We start from the raw sequence: 23,913 nt of genomic DNA on the forward strand, positions 1-23,913 counted from the left end.
TGGGGGCAGGGGGCTATGGCGGGGAGGGCACGACCTCTGGGCAGAGAGGAGAGGAGCTGGCGGAGGAAGGGAAGAGGATTGTTCCGGGCACAAGGCACAAGGTGGCTCGGCAGGGGGTGGGAAGGCCAGGAGGGGAGCGGAGGATTTCAGCGCTGGGACAGGACGCGGGGAGGAGAGGCTCCGCCAGGGGGAGGAGCTACTCTCCGCGTCCCGCTGTCGGGGCTCCCTCCCGTAGCGGCTCCGCTATAAAACCTGGTCCCGCATGATCGCGGCACCCCCGGAGGCCTCCTCGGCGCGCGCCCACCGGCTCTGCGGCGTGTTTGCTCCTGTGAGGGATGCGGCTGCTGCCTGCGCTCCTGGCCCTCGCTGCTGCCCGGCCCTTGGCCTGCGCAGGTGAACGCGTGGGCTCCCGCCCGGCCCCTCTGCGCCCCCAGCCGTAGTGCGCGCGAGACACCGGGCGCGCGTCGGGCTAGGGCTGCTTGGGCACCGCCGCGGCGACGGGGGCGAGCGTATGGGACGGGCGCGAGCCAGTGGGCGCACACGAACGGCCACGTGCGGCTGTGGAGCTGGTGTGTGCACGAGTGTGGAGGGCTGCGGGGGGCGCGCGGGGCCCTGCGGGACCTCGGCCCCGCGAGCGTGACAGTGATGAGGATGCTTCTCCCACCCGCCTCGACGCACGCAGCGGTTCTTTCCCTTTCTGGAGTTGCGTGCGCCTTTGCTCCTCAGACGGTCGCAGTCCGTCCCGCCGGGGCTCGGTGCTGAGTGGCTGTCCCCCTCCCAGAGCACGGGTGCAGATTGTGTGCGGTGGGTCCCTGGTATCCCCCCTTCCCCCCCCCCCCCCCCCGGATTCCTTGTCGCCTGAGGCTGCCTGTCCCCTTCACTTCCCCAGCCCCCAGCACTGTACTGGGAGCCTGCAGGCCAGGGACACTAGGAGACCCGAGGCCCTGGCCGAGCCGGTCTTTCCGGCCAGGGTGATTTTCATGTAAAGATTAATGTGTGTCCGAGCTCTTAATTATTCGTCTAGGTGGGAGGTGGCGGGAGTGGTGTGTTAATATTTGATAAAGAGCCGAAAGCACCTCCAGCCGCACAGGGCGCAGAGATCCGGGAGGCATCTTTTCTGCGACCCCACGGGGACGGTCTCCTTTTCAGGAAGCCCCCATCTGCCAGTCTCCAGCTTAGCTACCCCTCCGATGGTCCCCCTAGGGGTTCACCCGGCTAGACTTACTCTCCAAAGCTAGATGCTCCTCTCTTTGGAGTTCTGGAATTGAGTGGTGAGGGTGTCCTCAGGAGCAGAGGAGAGTGTGTGCCCTTTGCAAGAAAGATTTAGCTGGCCGGTTGTGTGTGTGTGTGTGTGTGTGTGTGTGTGGTGTTCCGGGGGGAGGGGGGAATGAGGGGAATCTTGCAGAAACTGTTGGCTTCTTTCTAGGAGAGGAGAAAAGAGAAAAGACAGGGTGTGAAAAAATTTCTAGGTAAAGTTGAGAGTTTGAAACCCGCTTCAGTGGGCTTAGTAGAAAAAGAAAAAAAGAAACACTTTGCAATTAATTCGGTTGTTTTGTACCTGTGTGGTGGTGGGTAAATCACTTAATCTCAAATTTCTCGTTTACAATATAGGGATAGTCATTCTGACCTTAGGTGTTTTAAGGACTCAAATAAGATAATGGGTGTAAGTACTTAGTGCAGTGCCTGCATGGCGCGTGATGGCTCTACCACTGCCTGGGACCAGCCAGCCAGGAATCTTTCTCAGCTGCCCCTTCATGCAAGCTGTGCTCTCCTTAAGTGCTGAGGCTTTTTCACTGGGAACTATCTTGGGACCTGTCTTCCTCCACCCATTTCATCCCCTTGGACATTTGAGGCTGAAGAGTGATGAGGCTGCACATCACACTCCCGACTATCTGCTGCTGTGGAAGGTGAAGGAGGGGAGAGGAACGTAGACTTCTTCTGAGCCCCAGAACCCTGGCCAGGAGTTGCTGAGACTTTGCCAGGACATACTTGGGTTTTTTGCTGAGCTGGTTTCCAGGATTCCTCCTTCCCCACAGAGTGGGAGGGTAGCTTGAGCAAGGTCCATCAGAGAACTTCGGTCACCTCTAAAGAACAGAAGGGTGGTGGGCAAGTGATTGGTGATGTGGTTATGTCTATTACTGCATCCCTGGTCAGAGCAGGTCACCTAGGTAGAACTTGGAGCTTGGAGCCAAGATCTGTCTGTGGGGAGCCTCTCTTGCCCTATGGAGATGGACTGAGGCAGCAGGCTCATAATTATTTGCAAGGGCAGCCCTCTCATGAATGAATAGGAACCTGAGCTGGTTTGCGACCCTGCCGCCTCTTGTTTGAAAGTCCCTCCCCTCAGCCCGCGGACGTAGACCTGACCCCTGGCCTCATCAACATTATGTTTTCCTGGTTCTTGACTCCAGAAGAGAGTAGTTACAAGAGCATTCAGCCAAGCAGGGCAAAAGTCTCCATGATTAAGACAGTGGATCAGAGGTCACCATTCCAAAACCAGGAGCTGTAGCCAGAGTCAGGGGAACAGCAAATTCCTAAGAAAGGCTCAGTGTGAATCAGATGGGCCCTGGGGAGGCTGAGAAGGGCTTCAGGACTCTGACGTAAGCAAGGCTTCCCCTGGAATGGCTTCCCCTTGGGCCTCCCAGTCAACCTGGGAAGCCCCTTCTGCCTTCAGGACCTTTGAGAGGGGAAGACATAGGAGAATTTTTTTTTTAATTTGTTAATGTTTATTTATTTTTGAGAGAGAGAGAGAGAGAAAGAGAGAGTGCAAGTGGGGGAAGGGTAGAGAGAGAGGGAGACACAGAATCCTATACAGGCTCCAGCCTCTGAGCTGTCAGCACAGATCCCGATGCAGGGCTCAAACTCATGAGCAAAGAAATCATGACCTGAGCCGAAGTTGGATGCTTAAGCAACTGAGCCACCCAGGTGCCCCAAGACATAGGATAATTATAACAAGGAGCCTTCCATGGGTGTGAATGACCTTCCATGTCATTCAGTGTCTGCTCAGACACTGACCAAAGTCCTGGGTGTTTGGTAGCAGTTCGTTCTGAGGGAGAATGGAGGGCTCAGAAAAGTTCACGTAATTCTCCTGCAGAGATTGAGCAAGAGGCAGAGCCAGGACTGAGGCCAGGTGAACAGGCTCCAACTTCAGAGCTCTATCCACCTGCAGAGATTGGCCTGGGTGGGAAGTGGCCACAGCCCCTTGCAGAGTTGACCTGCATGGGGGTTCCTCAGATGCAGCAATTTCTGGGAACAGCAGAGCCCAGTCCAGGGCAGGGGACAGATTGTTGTGGGGAAGACACTGCAGGGACTGTCAGACTCTGAATGAGGCTGAGCCAGCTTTGACCCGGAGTTGGGAAACTCAAAAACCCTAGGTGACTCTGAAGGGCCTGGAGTGAGAAAGTGCCCTGTTTTCTGTGGATGCTCACCCTCCTGGCCTGGAGCCCCTACTTCCTTCCCCTACCAAGAACTTGACTTCCTACTGGCTCCCTCCTCACCACATCCCCATTCCAGGGACTCCAGAGGAGGTGGGGAGGAGGGAGGCAGCCTGGCAGGAAGGGGGAGATGTGCTCAGAGACCTTAGCTCAGCTGAGTGGGAAGCTGTGCTTTTCTTAGGAATTTTCTCATCCCTGAGTTCTTTCCAGCTCACTTCATTTGTCTCCTCTCTGCCCAGCCTTTGGCCATCTGTGCACTGATCTGAGGCCAGAGGGAGGGAGGCCAGGGAAGGGAAGGATCCATTAGGGAGTTTACTATGTTCTATGTTGCCTGGAATACTCTACTATCTCTCATTTAATCCTCCCACAGCCCAGTGAGGTGGATGGTATTAGCTCCACTTGACAGATGATAAAACTGAGGCTCAGAGAGAGATTAGGTGACTTGCCGCTAAACCTGCAGTGCCCATGTGGCCCAGCCAGGATTCCAGCTCTGGGTCAAATGTTTTGTCCATCCTGCTGCTTCAGCCTTTTTTTTTTTTGTAATCAATAGACTATACTTTTAGAGCAGTTTTAGGTTTACAGAAAAACTGAGCAGAAAGCACAAAGGTGTCCCCTCTGCCCTTGCAGTTTCCCCTGATGGTAACATCTTGCATTTAGTGTAGTAGGTTTGTAGCGCTGCCTCTTTTCAGAGATGCTGGTTCTACTGCCCTGAACCAGAGCTGGGATTAGAACCTGAATCTGGCCCCATGAACCAGGATTGTGAGGTAATGGGACAGGGGAAAAAGCCTGACTGCCTTTCCCGATGGGTTGTGAGAGTTTAGCCCAGAATGGGTCTTAATAACACAAGAGGGTGTGTGTTCCAGGGAGGGGCTAGTCTAATCTCCTCCATCATCCGGATCAACTCTGGGAAGGCGGCCAGGCTGAACCTGGCTCTATTGTCCCAGGAAGGGAGACTGGGCTAATTCTTCTCTTGTGCTCTTGCCAGAACCACCCTTCCAGGTTTAGGGTGGGAGATGCAAGGGAGGAGGGGGCTGAAAGCAATTGGAAGAGAGTGTGGAGACCAAGCCTGGGGTAGAGCTGGTAGCCTCAGAAGGCCCCCCTAAGGTCCCTCAAGGGTGACTTTTTTGCCTGAGGAGTAGTGCCCTGGGCATGATGTGCTGTGGGTCAGGACACCTGGGGCCTGGCTGATTCTACTGCCTCCGCCCCATCCCTATATTTTCTTTAGCCTCCTTCCTTTGGGCCCTCTGTCTGAGACTCCAGGAATGCTCCATCCCAACCCAAGGGAGTCTCTGACTCCATGGATATTCCTAGCCTCTGACCCACCGTGTACGTGCACATGTGCGTGCGCACACACAAACACACACAGAGACAGTGTTGCTTGTGCATACACAGCTCAAGTGCATTCCTAGAGACATATGTGTGCACAAATACATTGACACAGACTTCATATCCTTCCTCTGCCTATTCCAGATTCACACTGGTGCTACGACATTCAAGCCAAGGCCTCCAACTATGCTTGCTTGGGTAAGTATAGCACGTCTTACTGACAGGCCTTTCTGTGTGGTGGGGACTGCCCAAGTCAAAATGAAGACCCAGGGAGGGTGGGAAGGATAAGGGTAATGATGGCTCCTTAGTCAGATATCAGTTCTTCATACACACACACACACACACACAGTCCTGGTCCTGAGGAGACAGGGAATGTAGAGTGACCTGAATCGTCCCTGGCATCTCCTGTCACTATCACCAAGAGGATATCTTCTATCAAATAAATCAGCAGTAGCATCAGATGTAGAGATACATTTTGCTCTTTTTTTTTTTTTTAAGTAGGCTCCATGTCCAGTGTAGGGCTTGAACTCATAACCCTGAGATCTAGAGTCACATGTTCCACCGACTAAGCCAGCCAGGTGCCCCACATTTTGCTCATATAACAAAAGGAAGAGTTCGGTCTGTTCCAGTGACACCTCTTTGGGTGGACCTGGGAAGTTGTCCTTTGCATTTTTTACCCCAAATTTGATCCATGTCCCCAAAGTCTGCTTTCCTCTGGTCTGACTGTGTTTCAGTGACTGGTGCTGCCCCATTCCCAAGCCTCTATCAACTGGCTACAGGGAATCAGCCTCCTCCAGGTCTGCTTCCCTGCCTCTTAGTCCTCAGATAATGCTTAACATTAGTTAGGCTTTCCTAAGCCCCCTTCCAGGGCACTCCTCTCCACAGCTTCCAAGCACCTTCCCATTCCCCTCCTTGAACTTGAGGAGGTGCTATGTGCCCCTGACTCTCAGCCCACCCTCCCTCCCTGCTCAGGGCCTAGCCAGTGGGGTGGAGACTGCAAGAAGAACCGCCAGTCCCCCATCAACATTGTCACTACCGAGGCACAGGTAGACCCAAACCTGGGACTCTTCTCCTTCTCTGGCTATGACAAGAAGCAAAAGTGGAAAGTCCAAAACAATGGGCATTCAGGTGGGTCTCAGGCAGATGGGATAGGGGACCTGGGCAGGCATGGGCACCTGGTCCAGGGACCCTTGGGTTCCAGAAGACTTGGATGGGTGGGCTCCTCCAGGGATGACTAGGTGCAGGTCCACCTTTGCTGAGGAAGGACTGCAAAGCCTAACAGTGGGAGGGTAGGGGGAAACAGGAAGGGCCTTAGAAAGGAGGGAACACTTCATAGTATTTTCAGTACTTTTATCAGACCGGTCTGCTATGGGAGAAGGGCAGCATTCCAGGAAGAAGGAACAACATGTGCAGAGGCACAGAGGTATGGAGCAGCTTGGGGTGCTCAGGGAACTATGTGTGGCTCCGTGTGCCTGGTGGACAGAGAGCAAAGGTAGGAGGGATCAAAGTCCATCCAGGGTTGGCCAAACTGAGCCCAGGGGCAGGTGACCCAGGGCTGAGGACTGTAGACATTGTCTTGAGGACACCAGGGCACCAGGGAGAGGGCTGAATTGCATGTTTGGGATGTGCAGAGGGAGAGGCAGGCAAAGAGGCCAATAAGAGGCCAGAAAAAAATCTGGGCCGTGTCACCTGTCCCATTCCATCCTATTTCCACAGGCCCAGGCATGTAGCCTATGAAGGGTCGGAGGTAGGAGAGAAGGTTCTGCCTAGGTGGAATTGGGACGGGCTAGAGGAGGTGGGTGCAAGGACTCTGTCCCCTCTTGTGCCCTCCAGTGATGGTATTGCTGGAGGATGAGGCCTCGGTCACTGGAGGAGGATTGGCTGCCCGCTACCGGGCCAAGCAGATGCATCTGCACTGGTCAGAGGAGTTGGATAAGGGCTCAGAACACACCCTCAATGGGGTTCGCTATGCCATGGAGGTGAGTGCCCTTTCCTGGGTTGACACTTTTGTTGGGCTCTGGGTGGACCTGCCTGTGGCAAGAAAGGTGTTCCAGCCGCCTCACAGGCCCTCTCCCCATTCCTCTCACTCCCCACCAGATGCACATAGTACATGAGAAAGAGAAGGGGACATCGAGGAGCGAGAAAGAGGCCCAGGATCCCAAAGATGAGATTGCAGTGCTGGCCTTCTTGGTGGAGGTGGGGCCCTCATCTGCCAGGGTCTGAGAGGCTCCTTCTTGGATCCAGAGATCTGCAAGGCAGGAGGGGACTGGGGGGATCCAGACTTCCCCTCTGTTTCTCAGTGACTTCTCTGCCCCCAGGTGGGGAGCCCAGAGCCTCTCAGGGCCTCAGTCCCAGAAGCTGCCTGCCCTCCCCACCACAGTCCAGAAGAATGGGCTGGTGGTCACCCCTGGCTCTCCACATGTCCCTGTCAAGCCCCCTTCTGTTCTGTTCCAGGCCGGATCTGAGAAAAATGATGGCTTCCAGCCTTTGGTGGAGGCGCTGTCTTACGTCCCCAGACCCAGTGAGTGGCTGGGGGTGAAGGGAAGAGAGGAGACTTCTTCCTACAAAGGAAGAGCTAGGGTGATGCAGTGGCCTGGGCTCTCAGGGATCCCCTGCTTCTCCCACCAACTGACAGTATCCTCTGTTTCTGCCTCTGCCCCAGAGATGAACACCACAATGAATGACAGCATCAGCCTGTTAGACCTGCTCCCCAAGAAGGAGACACTGAGGCACTACTTCCGCTACCTGGGCTCACTTACCACTCCAGGCTGCGAGGAGAAGGTTGTCTGGACTGTGTTCCAGGAGCGCATTCAGCTCCACAAGGACCAGGTACCTAGGACCCAGCCAAGGGTGTGGCCCCCCACTGCCCAGTTCCCCACACCATTCCTCTGGATCCCCACAGAGGCACCCTGGACTGGGGTGGGGATGGGTCACTCCAGGGAGCTGCCAAGGGTGTGGCCCCCCACTGCCCAGTTCCCCACACCATTCCTCTGGATCCCCACAGAGGCACCCTGGACTGGGGTGGGGATGGGTCACCAAGGAATCCATAGACATTCCTTGGGGTGGACAAGACAGGTCTGGCCTATCCCATCCCTAGTTTGAGGGCTGGAGGGGAGGCTATGGCAGAGGAGGTCAGAAAAGGCTCCCATGCTGCCCGCTGTAAGTAGGTGGGAGTTGTCCAGCTGAAGGCAGGGAACCAATGTCCTGAGGAGAGGGGTCAACATGGGGGAGGGTCCAAGGCTGGCCAGGAGCAGCTGAGAGAAGGTCAGGATAGCCACAGTAGGAACAAGTCCATTCATTCAACAAATGGTGCTCGAATCCTTATAACACACTAGGCTCTAGGGATAGAGCAGTGAACCAAAGGGCCCAAATCCCTGCTCTAGTGATACTTGCATTGCAGAACAGTGGTTCTCAAAGAGTGGTCCCTGGACCAGTGGCATCAACATCATCTGGGAACTTGCTTGACATTCGAATTCTTGGGCCTCACCCCAGTCCTACCGAATCAGAAACTGTGTGGGCGGGGCCTGGCAAAGTGGAGCCCAGCAAGCATCCCCCCTTCCTCGACCCCAGCTGTGATACTACTGCACACTGAAATCTGAGAACCACTGTTCTATAGTAGCAGTGATAATACAGCAGTGATCAGTGACTGTGGGGCTGCAAAACTGTGAGCTGTATGTCCTTAGCTTCCCAGCTAAGTGAAGCTAATAGGAACTAAGCCCCCACCAGTGCCAAGTAGTCTATATCCCCTTTTTCTTTTCATCTGCACAAAACCCTGAGAGTTAGAGATTCTGAGCCTCCTTATTAGTGAGGGCTCAGAGAAGCAAGGTTACTGGCCTGGGGTCACACAGCAGGAAATGTAGCTATGCTTGCTCCCTGCTTCCTGCTGAGCCCTGCCCCTTCCACAGATCGCTGCGTTCTCCACGAAGCTCTACTACGACTCGGAGCAGAAAATGACAGATAATGTCAGGCCACTGCAGCGCCAGGGACAGCGCCTGGTGTTCAAGTCTCAGGCCCCAGGACAGCTGCTGCCCTTACCCTTGCCAACCCTGCTGGTCCCCATGCTCACCTGTCTGTTGGCTGGCTTCCTCGCATGATAGCTCACTTCTGGACACTTGACCTCTGCTCTCATCCCATAGAGGCCTGGGGCCTCCATTCCTCAGGCTTCCTAGCTTGGATTTTGATGATGATTAAACAGATATATTTTTGGAGAAGCCTTTCTCAGGTCTATTTTTAGTTTCCATGACTGTCTCTGTTCTGTTCCCTTCAACCCACCGCCATTCCAGGGTAGGAGCCTTAAGGCCTGGATATTTCTTCTACGCAAGGACCATGGGGCATCTCCTCCTACCTTTTGCCCCCCTCCCACCTTTTTTGAACTCTCTGTCTGCATCCCATTTGGAGAGATGCAAAGATAGGTCTGAGTTCCAACACAGCGAAAGCCAGAAAAGTTCTGGAACCTGGGTGGCTCAGTTGGTTACACTTTTGACTCTTGATTTCGGCTCAGGTCATGATCTCACAGTTTGTGAGATCAAGCCCTGTGTCAGACTCTACGCTGACAGCGTGGAGGCTGCTTGGGATTCTCTCTGTCCCTCTTTCTGCCTCTCCCCCTCCTCCATCTCCTGCTCTCTCTTAAAATAAATAAATAAACTTTTAAAAAGAAAAGAAAAGAAAGAAAAGAAAACCAGAGACGTTCCAATCCAGCCTCTTCATTGTATAATGGGGGAAGCTGAGGCTCAGAAAGGAGAGGATAATACGTGGAGGCCACAGAGGGGGCTCTGGCAGAAGGCTCAGGATCCAGCCTAGCACTTTCTTCTCTGTACTAGGGGTGGAGAGTGCAGGTTGTGTGTGGTACAGCCTAGGCAAAGTAGGTGAGAGTGGGTTCATTTATTTGTCCAAATATTTCTTGAGCATCTATGTTTTAGGCACTGGGGATGTGGCAGGGAAGACAGACAATAAATGCCTGCCTGCCCTCCTGGAGTCCACAGTCTAGTTAGAGTCACTATAAATAAAATATACACACTGTACATGTATCAGAAGGCAGCAAGAGCTATGGAGAAAGATACACCAGGAAGGGAAGGTCGTTAGGGAAGGTCTCCGCAGACAGGGGCAGACTTTCCATCAGGAAGCCAGCAGGTGTTCATGTGTGGAGGGGAGGGTGCCTGTCAGAGGAACAGGATGGAGACCAGCCAGCAAGAGTGGAGTGAGGGAGGGAGAAATTGTGTTAAGAGAGCTGGAGGGAGAGGGGGGAGGGGGAGGAAGGGGGGAGGAGGAAGGGGGAAAAGGGAGAGGTCAGTTGTGTGGGGGGCAGGAGGGGCTTGCACTAAGACATTATAAGGATGTTGGTTTTGAATGTGAAAGAGCTGGGAGCCCCTAGAGACAGCTAGCTAGAGCCTGATGTGCTTCATTGGGAAACAGCTAAGGGGTGATGAGTGAGGGGAGGCTGCTGCAGGGATCCAGGAGCTGATGGATCACAGGTCTTTGAACACTTTGCAAGTGAGACCAGGAAGAGGCAGGTATGGGCGGAAGGGCCCAGAAAACTGGAGGAGAAGGAAATAAGGGCCCCATGGACAGGTCCCAAGTCGGCAACCCAGAGTTAAGGGGCCCCAGGCTCTGGGATCTCATCATCTAGGGCAGGGCTGGATTTTGGAGGAGCATGAGGGTGGGGGAAGGGGAGGAGAAGGGGCCTTGCTAGGTAAAGAGGAGGCCAGGGCCATGTCTGTGGGGACAACCTCTCTAACAGACTCTACCGTCTGCACATGGTGAACTTCCCCGCAGGAAGACATGCGAGCTAGTCAGGCACTCAAGGGATTCCATTATGCGATGCTAGAAGCCCTGGCAGGCATACTGTCGCTCTCTGAAGGGGAGCTGGTTGGCAGAGGTGACCTCTAAGCCCTCTGCCGCCCTGACACCCTCAGAGCCCCTGACTGACCACTCCCAGCAGAGCCTGCGGAGAGGGAGAAGCCTCCCCTCCCCTTTCCTTTCGTGACCAAGAATAAGCACCCCTCTCCCTTCACCAGTGACCACACAGCAGTGGGGGTGGTGTTATGGTCACCATGGCAACAGCAGGTGGCGTGTGTCAGCAGGGGGTGTGTGGGCACCAAACCTGTTCTTTTTGGTTCCTGGTGCAGCCTGTGGGGGATCTGAGATTTTTTGTACCCGCCCCCTCCCACCCAAGGCTCAGGGCTCTCAGAAATCCAAACTCCCCCCCTCCCCAATAAAGCCCCACCCCTGTCCTTGCCCTCAAGGCATCATTCAGTAAAAAACAGGGCAGCAGAACCCGGAAGTCCCAACTCTCTCCAAGGGACTTAAAGGAACCCCTGTGGAAGGCACGTGACCCTCTCCTGTCCCCCTGACCCCACAATAATAAACCTGGCCAGTGGAGGACAGAATCGGCACAGCTTGTTCAGGTCCCAGGGCTCAAGCCTCTCCCCTGACTTCCCCTACGTGCTTAAAGCTGAGTAGGTGCCGTCAGCACATGATTCATAGCAAGGTCATTCCCAGACAGTTACTGCAGGAGCCATTCCTGGAATTAGCCCCCATATCCTGGAGGTTGAGATTGACAGGCAATCCCTCTTGTGGGGTGTGTGTTCTTGAGAGCCTCCTCTTCTGAGTAAATTCAATCCCTCCATGCTGCCCAGCCACCACCCTGGGCAGATCCCTTTCTAGAGAGGACATTCTAATTTCCTTGTGCCCAACCCAGACTGGCTTCTGACACAACGTGGCCAGAGATGATAGGGGTCACCAGGGGCAACCTTATTCAGAAAGAGTCCTGCCTGCCTTCCCCACAGCCCTGCTTTCATTTACTTCTGATGCTCCTCGGTCATTGCATCGGGCATACAGTGTGTACACACACACACACACACACACACTCTTCACTGCAGCTGGCCAGGCCTGAGAAAGGCTCAGTGCCTGACAGTTTTGGTCGGCACCTGACTTCTTTGAGGTTACTGGCTCTGAGCACAGACCATGATTCACATTCATCCAATGCCTGCTGAGGGCCAGACATGGACCTCTCTATAATCCTCGTAAAGGGTGGCGTTCTTTGTTGCACAGATAAGAATGCTGAGGCACAGAGAGGGGTTAGGAGACCTGTCAGAACTTGGGGTCGCTACTCTGCACCTCCTTGGCTCCCACTGCTACTTTTGGCCTGTGGCAGTTCCCAGAGAGACAGATCTTTGGATCCGGGGTAGGGTGGGGTCTGTAGCACCCTGTCCCACCCTGTCTCCCCTGGCTACTCTGTATCCCTGATGGCTCTTCTCTCTGGCCTCCGTCTCTGGCCCCGTTTAGGTTTGGCATCTGGGTGGGAGCCAGGGGCTAAAAATACTCCCCATGTGTTTAGATGATTCTTGGAAAATAAACTTCCCCATCTTGGCTCTCAGTTTGCACACTTGCTGGTCCTGCTTCCTGTGCTCTGATCTGACAGTGCCTGGAGTATATGGGGGGGGGGGCGGTGGGAGGGTGGGGAAAGTAGAAGGGTCTATAGGGGCCCAGCATCATGGGTGGTGGTGAAGTGAGCATGCACATGCATACCTATATGCAAAAAGGCCACCATGTCACAAAACTCTAGGGGTGCCTATATGGAGACCACATTGTGAATAGTATCCCCATGTGGTGGGACCACCCTGAGGCTCTGTGCTTATGTGTGGGAAGAGGCAGGGAAGCTGGTGGCCTTGCAGGCCTGGGAACAGGGCTCCCATGTTTCTGGGCCTGTTTATCCATCTACAAAATGGGCTAAGCTTGACCCTTCCATCCAACTGGGCCTAGCTATCCTCAGGCTCCTGCTGGTGACCTTGGGAGGAAAGCCAGGCCCATCTCTGTGGGTGGGGCGCTGCTCCTGCACCTCGAATTACACATCTAGCGGGCTCTGTTTGTTTATCTGAGTAGGGACAAAGGCATTATCTCCTCTAGGGACTAAGGACATGCCCCTGGGCCCAGGCAGCCCTGGGGAGGGGCTTCCTTTGGAGGACAGCTACAGGACAGACAAGTCACAAGCCAGTTCCTTCCTCTGAGCCTTAGCACCAGCTGAGAATGGACACGTGGAAGGCTCTTCACATTCCAAGTGTTGGCTGCTGCAAGGCCTGGGAGGAGAGGGAGAGGGCCAGGGGACAGGGAAGGGACAAAGGTACATTTTGATCTTTCAACAAACACTATTATTTCCTCTGTGCCAGGGACTGAGGATTCAGGTTAAAAAAAAAACCAGTCTGTGCTCTTTCCCCAGGACTTCTGACCCAAGGGCAGACACATAGGGCACAGCAGTACCAGGTCTACAAAATACAGGCATAGAGACATGGGAGCATGGGCCCCAGAGCCACACAGACTTAGATTGTAGTCCTCTTCCACAGCTGTGAAAGGCAAGTGAGAAGCCTTTGGTAACTTCATTCACCTACCTTTCTTTCTTCTTTCTTTCTTCTTTCTTTCTTTCTTTCTTTCCTTCTTCTTTCTTCTTTCTTCTTTCTTTCTTCTTTCTTCTCTTTTAGGTTTATTTATTTATTTTGAGAGGGAGTGAGAGAAGGTGAGTGGGGCAGGGGCAAAGAGAGAGGGAGAGAGAGAGAATTCCAAGCAGGCTCCTCACTGCCAGCGCAGAGCTTGATACAGGGCTCAAACTCACGAACAGCGAGATCATGAACTGAGTTGAAATCAAGAGTCAGATGCTTAACCAACTGAGCCACCCCGGCGACCCATTAATTCATCTTTCTGAGCCTCCATTTCCTCATCTGTAAAATGGGCATGATGATGATTTACTTCATAAGGTCAGTGTAAAGATGAAACAAGATGCCTGGCCAAGAGTTTGTATTCAATAATTTGTAGTTATCATTATGATTGTTTTTATTAGAGCACTGAAGGATGGGTAGGACCTACAGACAGAGAGAAACTGACCACTTCCAGAGATGGGGGTAGGGAAGAATATGTGGAGGTCAGGATTCTGAGGAGTGATGCATAGATTTGCCCCTGTGGTAAGGAGTAGGTGTGAGATGGGCTGGCAGTCCTACTCCTATGGAAGGGAGAAACTGTAAGACCCCTCCAGGGGTCCACTTCTCCACTCAGACACTCTGATGTCCCCCCCTAGCACTCCACCCCACCCATACACAGAGCAGTCCACTGAGGCAGGCCCCCCAGCCTGACCTTTGCCCAGAGTTCACCAAGGTCACTCAGAACAACAGAGAGAGACAAGAGGGGGAGGCCAACTGAGGCCCAGCCTGCTCTGCAGCTCTCAGGTTCCTGCCTTATTGGGTGCCGGTCCAGGTTAGAGCTCGGCTGAGACTATCCAGGGCCCCTGCCGATTTCCTGCTGTGGGATCCATTTCATTTTCCTCTGGTCCTTCCTCAGGAGCAGCAGGATTACCACATTTGCCCTCTGATGGGTCCTTTTCTCCACTGCTGGTTCTGTCCCTGGCCATCTGCCAGTACACCTATTATACTGTCTGGATTTGCTGCAGGCTTCCCCCAGCTTATGGTCTGTACCCACCCAGTATTGCCTGATAAATTTGAATTTCAGATAAACACTTTTTTTTTTTTTTTTAGTGTATCTCCAAAATTGCATGGGGCATACTTATACTAAAACATTATGTTGTTTAGCTGCATAAGCATCTTGATTTTGTATTTACCAGATGTAGTGACCCTACCCTCATTCCATCTATGTCAGGGAAACTGAGGCCAAGAGGAAGGGCAGACAAAAGGAGGGGTCAGAGGCCAAGGCAGCCACCACTTCCTCCTTGGCCATCTCCTCTCCCTCCCACTGGCCACACCCTCCAGGAACTGATAGCACACTGGTTGAGGGGTTTTCCCCTTCCCTGCCAGGTACTGGGCTCCCTGTTGGAAGGACAGCTGGGTACACTTTGCAGCAATGGACTTCCTCCCCACAGTTTTCCAAAGTCTTGGGAGAGGCCAGTGCCAAGGCCTCATTCCTTCTCCTTTGGCCTCTGCTTGACTCCCGCCTCCCTGAGCTGGAGGGCCAGGGTCCTTTCCTGCAGCCCCGCCACCATCACACCAGCCACCTCTTGAGGAAGGGAGCCCTCAGGCAGCGTCTGGCCTCCGTGTCCAGGTGGGGTCAGAAGGGGCTGGGTGCCAGGGTTTTATTTACAAACTGAGGAGAGACTCAAGAGGTGCAGAACACTGTGGGCGTCGGAGTGCTTATTGGCGTCACAGCCTGGAGTACAGGAAGAGGACCCAGACACCAGTCAGCAGCTGAGTTCCCTCTGTCCATCAGACACCCTTCCTCCCATTCCTTTCGCCTTGTAATCACCCTGATCTGTTTTCCTACCTTCAGCTATCATTATCTGCATGCCAGGCCCTTTGTAAGGTACTTTACATCCACTATCCCATTGAATCCTGACAGTAATCTTTAGAGCAAGAGCTCCCACTGGCACAGCCTCTTCAGGACAGCAGGCATTTCCATCTGTTTGTGGTGGATGATGTACTGCCCAGCTCAGAGCCCTAGGCAGCCCTAGGCTTGTCCCAGCAGTGAGCACTGTCAGAGTGTGGATGCCTTCAGTTGTCAGCCTCTCTAGGGAAAGGAAGCCCCTTCACTCCAGGTCACACTCCTTTCTGCAGCAGCCTCCAGCCAAAAACCGATCAGCATGGGGGGATAAAGAGTTAGCCCAATTCGAGGTGACTCCAAGGGACCATTCCAGCTCCAGAGCTCTTGGTGGGGTCAGCCAAGGTTACCACCGGGCCTGTGTGGCAGCTCCATACCTCCCTTATCCTACTCTGCTTCCTTTGCTATCTTCCACAGGTGTTGGAAGGTCCTAGAGGCACTGCTTAATAAACATCTTGTACACTGAACTCTGTCAGCTTCCTGGGGAAGCCAACCTGTGGGGCAGTTTGGGCTCATCAGTGCCCCAATGGCATAGAGCACATAGTAGACTTTCAATCAATACTGGATTGGAAGAACCCAGGCACAGGCATTGCTAGTCCTGACTCTACGCAAATAACAGTATACTAATAGCAGCTAATATTTATTCAGGTAAAACTATTTGACATGCTTTATGTCTCAATCCTTAAAACAAGCTTCTGAGATGTGCATTTCTATTTTCTCCATTTTCAGAGGAGGGAACGAAATGCAAGGGACCCATGAGTGGCAAGTTGTACAGTGGTGCTGGGACTTGGACCCATACAATTTGGTACTCATGCCCACCCTTGGATCATCACCATGCTCTGCCATTTTTGTGAAGGAAACTGAGGTTTAGAGAGGTAAAGGGACTTGCCTCTGCCAGCCAATGGGTGGCTGCCAGATCTACAAACTCTACGGTCTGCTCTGCTTCCCTTGAACTGAGAGCCGCTGGCCTGGAAGTGCTTCCAGGGAAGCTTGCATTTAGAAGTCACTAGCCAGCCCGAGACATGTTGTTCCCTAGATCTGAACGCTATCCCCTGCCCCTCCCTACCTGTGTTTTTCTCGTGAGGTTAACACGCCAACCAAAACCCAGCTCAAAAGGGACTCCTTTGTGAAGTCCTCCTCAATGTCTGCTCTCCACCTTCTTCCCCACCAAGATCCCCTGAAGGAAGAAGATTTGAAGGGTCGAAGCCTCTTAGCCATCAGAGTATGGAAGTGCCACGCCTTGGCTGGCCACACAAAGCGGGGCAGGCAGCAGATGTTTGCAGGATGAATGAATTTAAAAAAATGATAGCAAAACACAGAATTAGCAGGCACCATTCCAGGGCTGGAACTAAATATTTACCTTGCCCACGGGGCAATCCTGAGAGATAAGCCAGGTTTTCCAAGCTCTATTTATGCTGACTTTCCTTCTGTGACTGACACAATCAACCTGGTTTTGTTACAGTTTGAACAGCTGTTTCCACATGTAGGGCCTGGGCGTAGGAGATACTTGATCCTGGGCTTTCACTGTTCCCCAACATCGTGTGTTCTCCTCATGGTATTTGCTTCCCAATCCTTGGCCCGAGGTGACACTGCCCCTCTAATCTGTGAGCCTGGACTGGCCACAGTCTCCATAAGTGAGTGAATTGGGCCTTTAAGTTGTGGGTTCATGCACAGCCATGGGTTAACAGCTTTATCAGGAGCTGCTTGGAGTATGTAGGACAGATTTGCCTGGGTCTACTGCCTGAATGGTCACCTGGGAGATATCTGTTAAGGGAAAGGGGTTGGCTGTGATATGATGGGTCCAAGTAAAGGGTCATAGGGGAGGAAGACTTGGAGTTCAGTGTGGCATTTATGAGTCAACCTCTGGGATTCACACTGGAGTCTGTTAGAAAGAAAACCTCAGACCCAAAATGGAGTCACTTATGTTAAGAGCCCAATGTCAGCAAACCAAGACTTAATATCTAACCTAACTGCAGTTTCAGGTCCCCCTAGGAATGTAACCTTTAGCCAGTCAACCTGAAATTTCCTGGTCAGCACTAGGAAATTTACTGATAGACCCCTTCCATTGCCCTTAGGAGGGTGACCTCGCCTAAAACAATGCTTTTTTTTTTTTTTTTTTTTTGCTAATAATTTCCTTTTTTCTGTGCCCTGTCTGCCTTTAAAACCCTTTTCTTTCCTGCAGCTCCACGGAGCTCCCTTCTACTTGCTAGATGAGATGTTGCCTGATTCATGAATCAATTAATAAAGCTAGTTAGATCTTTAAAGCTTACTTGGTTGAATTCTTGTTATTCAACAGGTCATAAAAGTTATGGACATATGAAAATGGAAAGAGCAATCTCATGTAAACAAAATGGAAAGAGCAATCTCATCTAAACACTAACACTGCTTGTGGGGGCCAGGCAGCTCTGATTTGGGATCAGGCAGCTGATTTGGCAGCTCTGATTAAGGGCCTAGTGAGCAAATCTGCCCCTGGTGTTCACTCTGTGAGGGGACATTTGGGGGAGGAAGTGGTAGTTTTGCCTGAGGGGACCAGAGATTGGATGTTCCTGCTCAAGGGGACACCACATGACAAGCTGAAAGGATTAGTTTAAGACATACTTGAGGGGCACCTGGGAGGCTCAGTTAGGCGTCTGACGTCGGCTCAGGTCATGATCTCACGGTTCTTAGGTTTGAGCCCCACGTCAGGCTCTGTGCTGACAGCTCAGAGCTTGGAGCCTGCTTCTGATTCTGTGTCTCCTTCTCTTTGCCCCTCCCCTGCTCATACTCTGTTTCTCTCTCTCTTCCTGTCTCAAAAATAAATACTAACAAATTTGTGTGTGTATACCTATATAGATATAGATGATATAGATAGATGATATAGATATAGATATATAGACAAGATATAGATATAGATATAGATGATATACTTGGGATACCCTCTAGAGGCTGCCTTCAACATGTACATGGGGAGTGGGACTTTATGGGGATAAGAGTAAGGTCCAGGGAAACCCGTGTAATCACAGGGAGTAACCATTCACTGAGCCTGAGGCTGCTGTGGCCAGGCCAGCACAGCCGGCATATAAGCGGATTCATGAGGCGCTGCAGTGTGGAATCCGGTGATAGTTCCAGTTCAGGGAGGGGACCTGTGCTCTAGATGAGGAAAAGGTTTTCCACAACGGACTATCAATGCGAACAGGGTAACAGATGAAATGTTTCATCCAAGCCTTTGCCAGGCACAGTGCCCAAGCTGCTACCTCCAGAAAGGTATTACCTAGGCAGTGTAGTGGTTCCCTGACCTCAAATTTCTTTTTCTTTCTTTAAAAAATTTTTTTTAAGTTAATTTATTTTTGAAAGAGACAGAGACAGTGTGAGCAAGGGAAGGGCAGATAGAGAGAGGGAGAGAGAGAATCCCAAGCAGGCTCCACACAGTCAGCACAGAGCCTGATGCAAGGGCTCAAACCCACAAAACTGTGTGATCATGACCTGAACTAAAATGCTTAACTGACTGGGCCACCCAGGTGCCCCTCAATGTTCTTTTCAAGTAAGTAATGGAGTTTAGACTTTACTCCAAATTTATAGTGATTATTTCCTTAGAGTCCACACTAGGCATGCTTCTCTCTCTCTCCCTTCCTTCTTTGCTTTCTCTTCCTTCCTGTTCTCTCTCTCTCCACTTCTCTTTTCCTTGCTCTTTCTTTTTTGACATAGGTTTCCCTCACTATCCAAAAGTAGAGCATTTCTATGAAACCTCCCATAAACTGAAGTGTTGTAAAGTGAAGAGTATCCCCCACTTTCTGAAAGTTCATGTTGTGCCACTTAGCTTTCATGAAAGATCTATATTAGTATGGTAGTGGCTTTTTTCATAAAAGTGAAAATCCTCTTTGGATTTCTTTCAGTTAGTGAAAACAGGTACTAATGTAGGTTGTCTGTAAAAGTGAAGTGCGATAACGTGAGCTTTCAGAAAGTGGGGGGATACCTGTATCCATTTTGGATTGGGGTCTAGCATTTCCATCATCATGGAAGAGGATAGAAAATTAAAGTTGGGCTCATAAACCCTAGGGGAAAAGACAATGGGCTGCCTCTTTGGGGCTCAGCATAGCCCCAGTCGAATGGAAGGCAGCTGAGGAGTTGGCCTGCTGTGTGATGAGCCTGCCATGGTGGTTGGATAGACATGTGGTATTTGGTTTAGGCCCAGGCTTACAGGGACAAACACCTGGGTAGAATGGTTAGGCTCAATTGTTCTCCCTCCCTTCCCGGGAAAGGCCAGGAAGGAAAAGGCCCCAGTTTAAGGGAGGAGGCATTGTCCTCAGTGGCTAAGCATCATCAGGTAGCCCGGTTTGGCAGGGGGCCAGTAGGGAGCACAGGAATCTCATGGCTGCTATAGCTGGTGGCTGGCTTCCCAAGAATAGCTCATTCAATTCTCATCTTCCCTATCCTGCCTCTGGTACCATCACATCCCTGTTAAATGCCTGATAAGATATTTTCAGACAGTTCAAAGTTCAGTTTGGAGCTACAGGCCTTGAGTTGACCCAGAGTCCTTTCTTTCTCCCTCCCCAGTCCCACCTCCCCTCCTACGCCCTCCTTCCTCCTTCTGTCCAGCTCCCAAGGCCCCTGGGCCACCAGAAGTGGAGATAACAAACCTAGGATGTTAAGAGTCAGTTAAGAGTCACTTCATGGCTGTTTGCTCCCAAGAGTTTTTATCTTCCAGGAACAGGAGGAGGAGGCTGTTCTCAGGACATCCACTTCCTCTCCTTATGTAACAATAATACTTCATATTTGCATAAATGTTATCTGTTGTAAAATGGTTTCACATTACCTTTTTTTTTTTTAAAGTTATTCACTTATTTAAGTAATCTCTACACCTAACATGGGGCTCGAACCCACGACCCTGAGATTGAGTCATGTGCTCTTCTTTCTGATTGAGCCAGCCAGGCACCCCATCACATTCTCTTTTTCATTCAGTGCTTACCACAACACTATAGAGTAGTCAGGGTCATGGCAACCCTAATCCTTCATCAAAGAAGCCCACTGGCAGAGTTTGGAGAACTGGGTTGGTGAGCCTCGGAGATGTGAGGGGAGTGGGGTGTCTGGAGAGGGCATGAAAGCACCACACCTTTTCCCACATACCTTGTCCTATGTATCTAAGCTGTTCCTGAGCTGTATATTTTTGTAATAAGTAATCCAGTTGGAGAGAAAAAAAGGCAGCCACGCGGGTTCAGAGTGCTTGACCATCTTGCCAGAGCCTAAGTGGTGGATGACAGACTCCAGCCTAAGCACAAGTGAGGTATGGAATAGAAGCAGCAGAGTAACCTGAGTTTGAAAGCAGCTCGGAAATGTTCCATGTGTGGGACACTTTGGACAAGAGACTTAATTTATTGAGTCTCGGTTTCCTCATCCATAGAAAGGGATGATAAAGCATCCCTCACGGAGCTGTGGTGAGCATTTAATAATGAATGAGGCATGCATAGCATGGGATTTGGTAAGTAGGAGATGTCCACTCAATGTCTAAGCACCCCTTCCAACTGTTCTGGTTCCAAGTGCCAGACTATCCTTTATGCCATGTAGTAGATACTCAATAAACATTTGATGTATGAATGATAAACTCTCCCTTCCCCAACTCTCCGAAGTGAGAGGATGTTTATTTACAGCTGCAAGCAACAAGGAGTGGCAACAGTGTTTCTTCAGCTGACACAATGGAAAGTCACAGGCCCTGGGGCTGGCTCCTTGTGGATACCCAGCCACAGGCACCAGGTGCTACCTGTGGTTTCTGCAGGGAGGGAGGCAAGCCTTCACTCTAATTCCTGGCTGTCTTTTCCTGCCCAGAGTCCTGAGAGTAACAAAATGGCTTTGGAGAGATCCACCCTGAGGCCACAGTGATTTCCAGACCAAATGGAAATCTTGTTGCTTGGGACAATTCTCTGGGAGCTCCTCCAGCACTGCATGACAATTTTCTGTATGTTGAGAGACCAAAGGTGCTTTAATGGGCATCTGACCCCACACATTAGAGCCCTCACAAGTTGCTCAAACAGCACCCTACCTCCCCCCTCACTTTAACCTGAGCAACTCCAACCTCACCTGCTCTAGCCACCAGTCCTTCAGATAAAATGCAGTTGTAAGGGTCCAGTCCCAATGTTCCACATTAAAAGTTGAAGACCACTGACTTAACACAACCCTTTCATTATTCACAAAGGTGAATAGGAACTGAGGTGCAAAGGAACAGGTGACCTGTTCAAGGGCATACAATTCTTTTTTTTTTTTTTTTTTTTTTAAGCAGGCTCCATGCCCAGTGTGGAGCCCAATGCCAGGCTTAAACTCACATCCTGGGATTATAACCTGAGCTGAAATCAAGAGTCGGATGCTTAACTAAGCCACCCAGGCACCCCCATACAATCCTTCAAGGAGCAAACACTCAGACTAGATTTCTAGTTCATTGCTTTCTGTGGTGGCAGCTAAGATGACTGCCCTGAACTTGAGGTTTGGTCACCATAGGTATCTCCTGATGCATTCTGGGAGGCTCTCTGCTGATCACCAACCTGAAGTCCCCTTCCTTCTACTTGACCTATAAACCCACTGAGCACTGGGGTTTAGCCATCAGTAGCAGAGGATCCTGCTGAAGAGAATTAAAGAAGCCTGCTTCTGTGGCCCCCAAAAGCCTTAGATGCCCTCATCAGCTCACTCTCCTTTTTTGGGCCTCCTCTCCTCCCATTCTTGAGGCCACACTCAGCTCCTCTCTCAGCTTGCCTTCTTCCTTTCCAAAGCTCTTCTAGTTTTTCTCCCACCTCTTGACTGATTCCATTTTTTCTTCTACTTAACTGGTTGGAGTACCATAAGCCCAGCACCCTTCTGTGTTCCTCTTGGGCTTGCGGTAAGGTTCAAAGTTCATTATGAACAGAAATGTCTGCAAAAGGGGATTGTGTGTGTGAAAAAGAGAGTTAAATTATGGCAAACAAAAACTGCCATAAAATGGTCTAGGGGGGCCTGGGTGGCTCAGCCAGTTAAGCGTTGGACTCTTGATATTGGCTCAGATCGTGATCTCTTGGATGGGAGATAGAGCCCTGTGCTGGCACAGAGCCCGCTTTGGATTCTCCTCTCTCCCCCCACACCCCCCACTGCCCCTCCCTTCTCTCAAAATAAACATTAAAAAAAATCAATAAAATGGTCTAAATGTAGTGTGTACTTATGTAAACCATATGAAAATGTTTTGCAACCATACCAAAAAAGTGGCATCATGAAACTTTTATTATAACTGGTCTGATCTTCAAAGGCTTTCACAACATGGTTCCTGTTATCTTCTACCATGCTCCCCAAGCACCTTTAGCTCAGCCTACAGGTCTACATATCTCTGCTTCTTTGTCTGTCTAGACTGCCAGACTGTTTTGCACACTTCTGAAAAAATCTTGCTCTTGCTTCATGGCACAGCTCACTTCCCTTTCCCATTTGGTTTTTCCAAAGTACTTTGTCAATAGCCTACTGTCTAGTGTCCTCAAGTCAGCACTTCATCAAAGACAATTATATCCAGGGAGCTTTGGTTAATTACTATTACTCCTCCTTGCATGTGTGCATGTGCGCATATACAGATCATCATTCCCTAATTAGACTGAATACTGATTCATTCCCTGGAACAGTGGTTTCCATAAATGACCAATGTGAAGACCAGTGCAAACTGGCTGGTTGTAAAACATTCTCTCTTGAGGAACTTCTTAAAATGCAGATTCTTGGACTGCATGGGAGAAGATCTCATAAATCTTACTGTAGAGTGATATGGAACACAGGTTTAATAAGACAATGATGGGATCATCACTTTAAACAAGCTTCTAGTTGATTTTGATGATACTGATGAATTGCCAGATTGGGAACTGCTGCCCTAGAAAACTTAGCACAGAGCTCTGTACCTAGAACGTGCTTACATGTTGTTAGCTTCATGCCTCTGGACTGCTAATGAACTTGATCATAACATTACTTTTACAGTATTTACCTGTGTTCTGTTTCCCTAAATGAGGAAAGAATATTGAGTACCTAATATGTGTCAGATTCTGTGCTTATTAACATAGATTACCTACTCCTTATAATAATCTTTTGAAGTGAAGTGGTGTTCTCATCGGGCATGAAAAATTTGAGCACCTAAGGAACTTTTTAGTGCACAGCTGTTATAATAGCAGAGCAACAATCTGACTTCTAATTTTTTTGTTTATTTATTTTGAGAGAGAGAGAGCACACATGGGGGAGGGGCAGAGAAAGAGGAAGAGAGAGAATCCCAAGCAGGCTTCTTGCTGATAATGTGGAGCCTGATGTGGGATTTGATCCCACAAGCCATGAGATCATGACCTGCACCAAAATCAAGAGTGGGACTTTCATCTGGGTTACCCAGGCACCCCTACAATCTGACTTCTGATTTAAATCCATAACCGTCTGACTTACAGAGGGCATGTACCTATGGCTTGTATCTGGCTTGCAGATAGGCTTTATTTGAACAGTACAATGTCTAAAATTTTTTAAAAATTGCCAACATTTCTAAATTGGGTATTTTGCATTAATATCTGGATTTCTGGTTTCTCTTTGGGGGAAAAAAAGATATGGTAACATTGGAGCCCGCATTCCTGCATGGCAACAATCAAAGGGAGCCTTTAGATGGATGTGTATCCTAGAACCCACCTTAGTCCCTACCAGTCCCCATTCTCATCCATGGCTGAACCCGCTTCTCTCACACTCTGTTCCCAAACCTGGTCCCTACAGGCCTCTGAGTTTGCAATTCTTGGACTCTTATTTACTATCTTGCTTCCCCATTGTTCAGGAAGTTTGGCAAACCTAAAGACATCCTATTTTTATTTGCTCTGTCTTGTATGAGTCTCTGATCATAGGGGTGTATTCT

At 50.8% G+C, this 23,913-nt stretch overlaps 1 protein-coding gene across 1 annotated transcript; it reads left to right on the forward strand.

Annotated features, from left to right (window-relative positions):
• Positions 1–335: 335 nt before the first annotated feature.
• Positions 336–8,851, forward strand: CA4 (carbonic anhydrase 4). Its single transcript, XM_047080449.1, has 8 exons — positions 336–393; positions 4,902–4,955; positions 5,730–5,885; positions 6,591–6,736; positions 6,855–6,953; positions 7,212–7,278; positions 7,420–7,586; positions 8,663–8,851. Exons 1-8 carry the CDS (start codon positions 336–338, stop codon positions 8,849–8,851), a joined length of 936 nt encoding a protein of 311 aa, XP_046936405.1.
• Positions 8,852–23,913: the final 15,062 nt, after the last annotated feature.

This window comes from Lynx rufus, unplaced genomic scaffold (genome assembly GCF_022079265.1).
Source record: "Lynx rufus isolate CCGP_SWC_20201006 ecotype Redwood Valley unplaced genomic scaffold, mLynRuf1.p SCAF_18, whole genome shotgun sequence".
Taxonomy (NCBI): Eukaryota; Metazoa; Chordata; class Mammalia; order Carnivora; family Felidae; genus Lynx; species Lynx rufus.

What these genes read in the sequence shown, in the direction of transcription:
- CA4 (XM_047080449.1), top strand. Translation starts at nt 336, where the DNA reads ATGCGGCTGCTGCCTGCGCTCCTGGCCCTCGCTGCTGCCCGGCCCTTG. An exon ending in GGGTTCGCTATGCCATGGAG is followed by an intron (nt 6,737 to 6,854) that starts GTGAGTGCCCTT and finishes ACTCCCCACCAG; the next exon opens with ATGCACATAGTACATGAGAA. An exon ending in TGCTGGCCTTCTTGGTGGAG is followed by an intron (nt 6,954 to 7,211) that starts GTGGGGCCCTCA and finishes GTTCTGTTCCAG; the next exon opens with GCCGGATCTGAGAAAAATGA.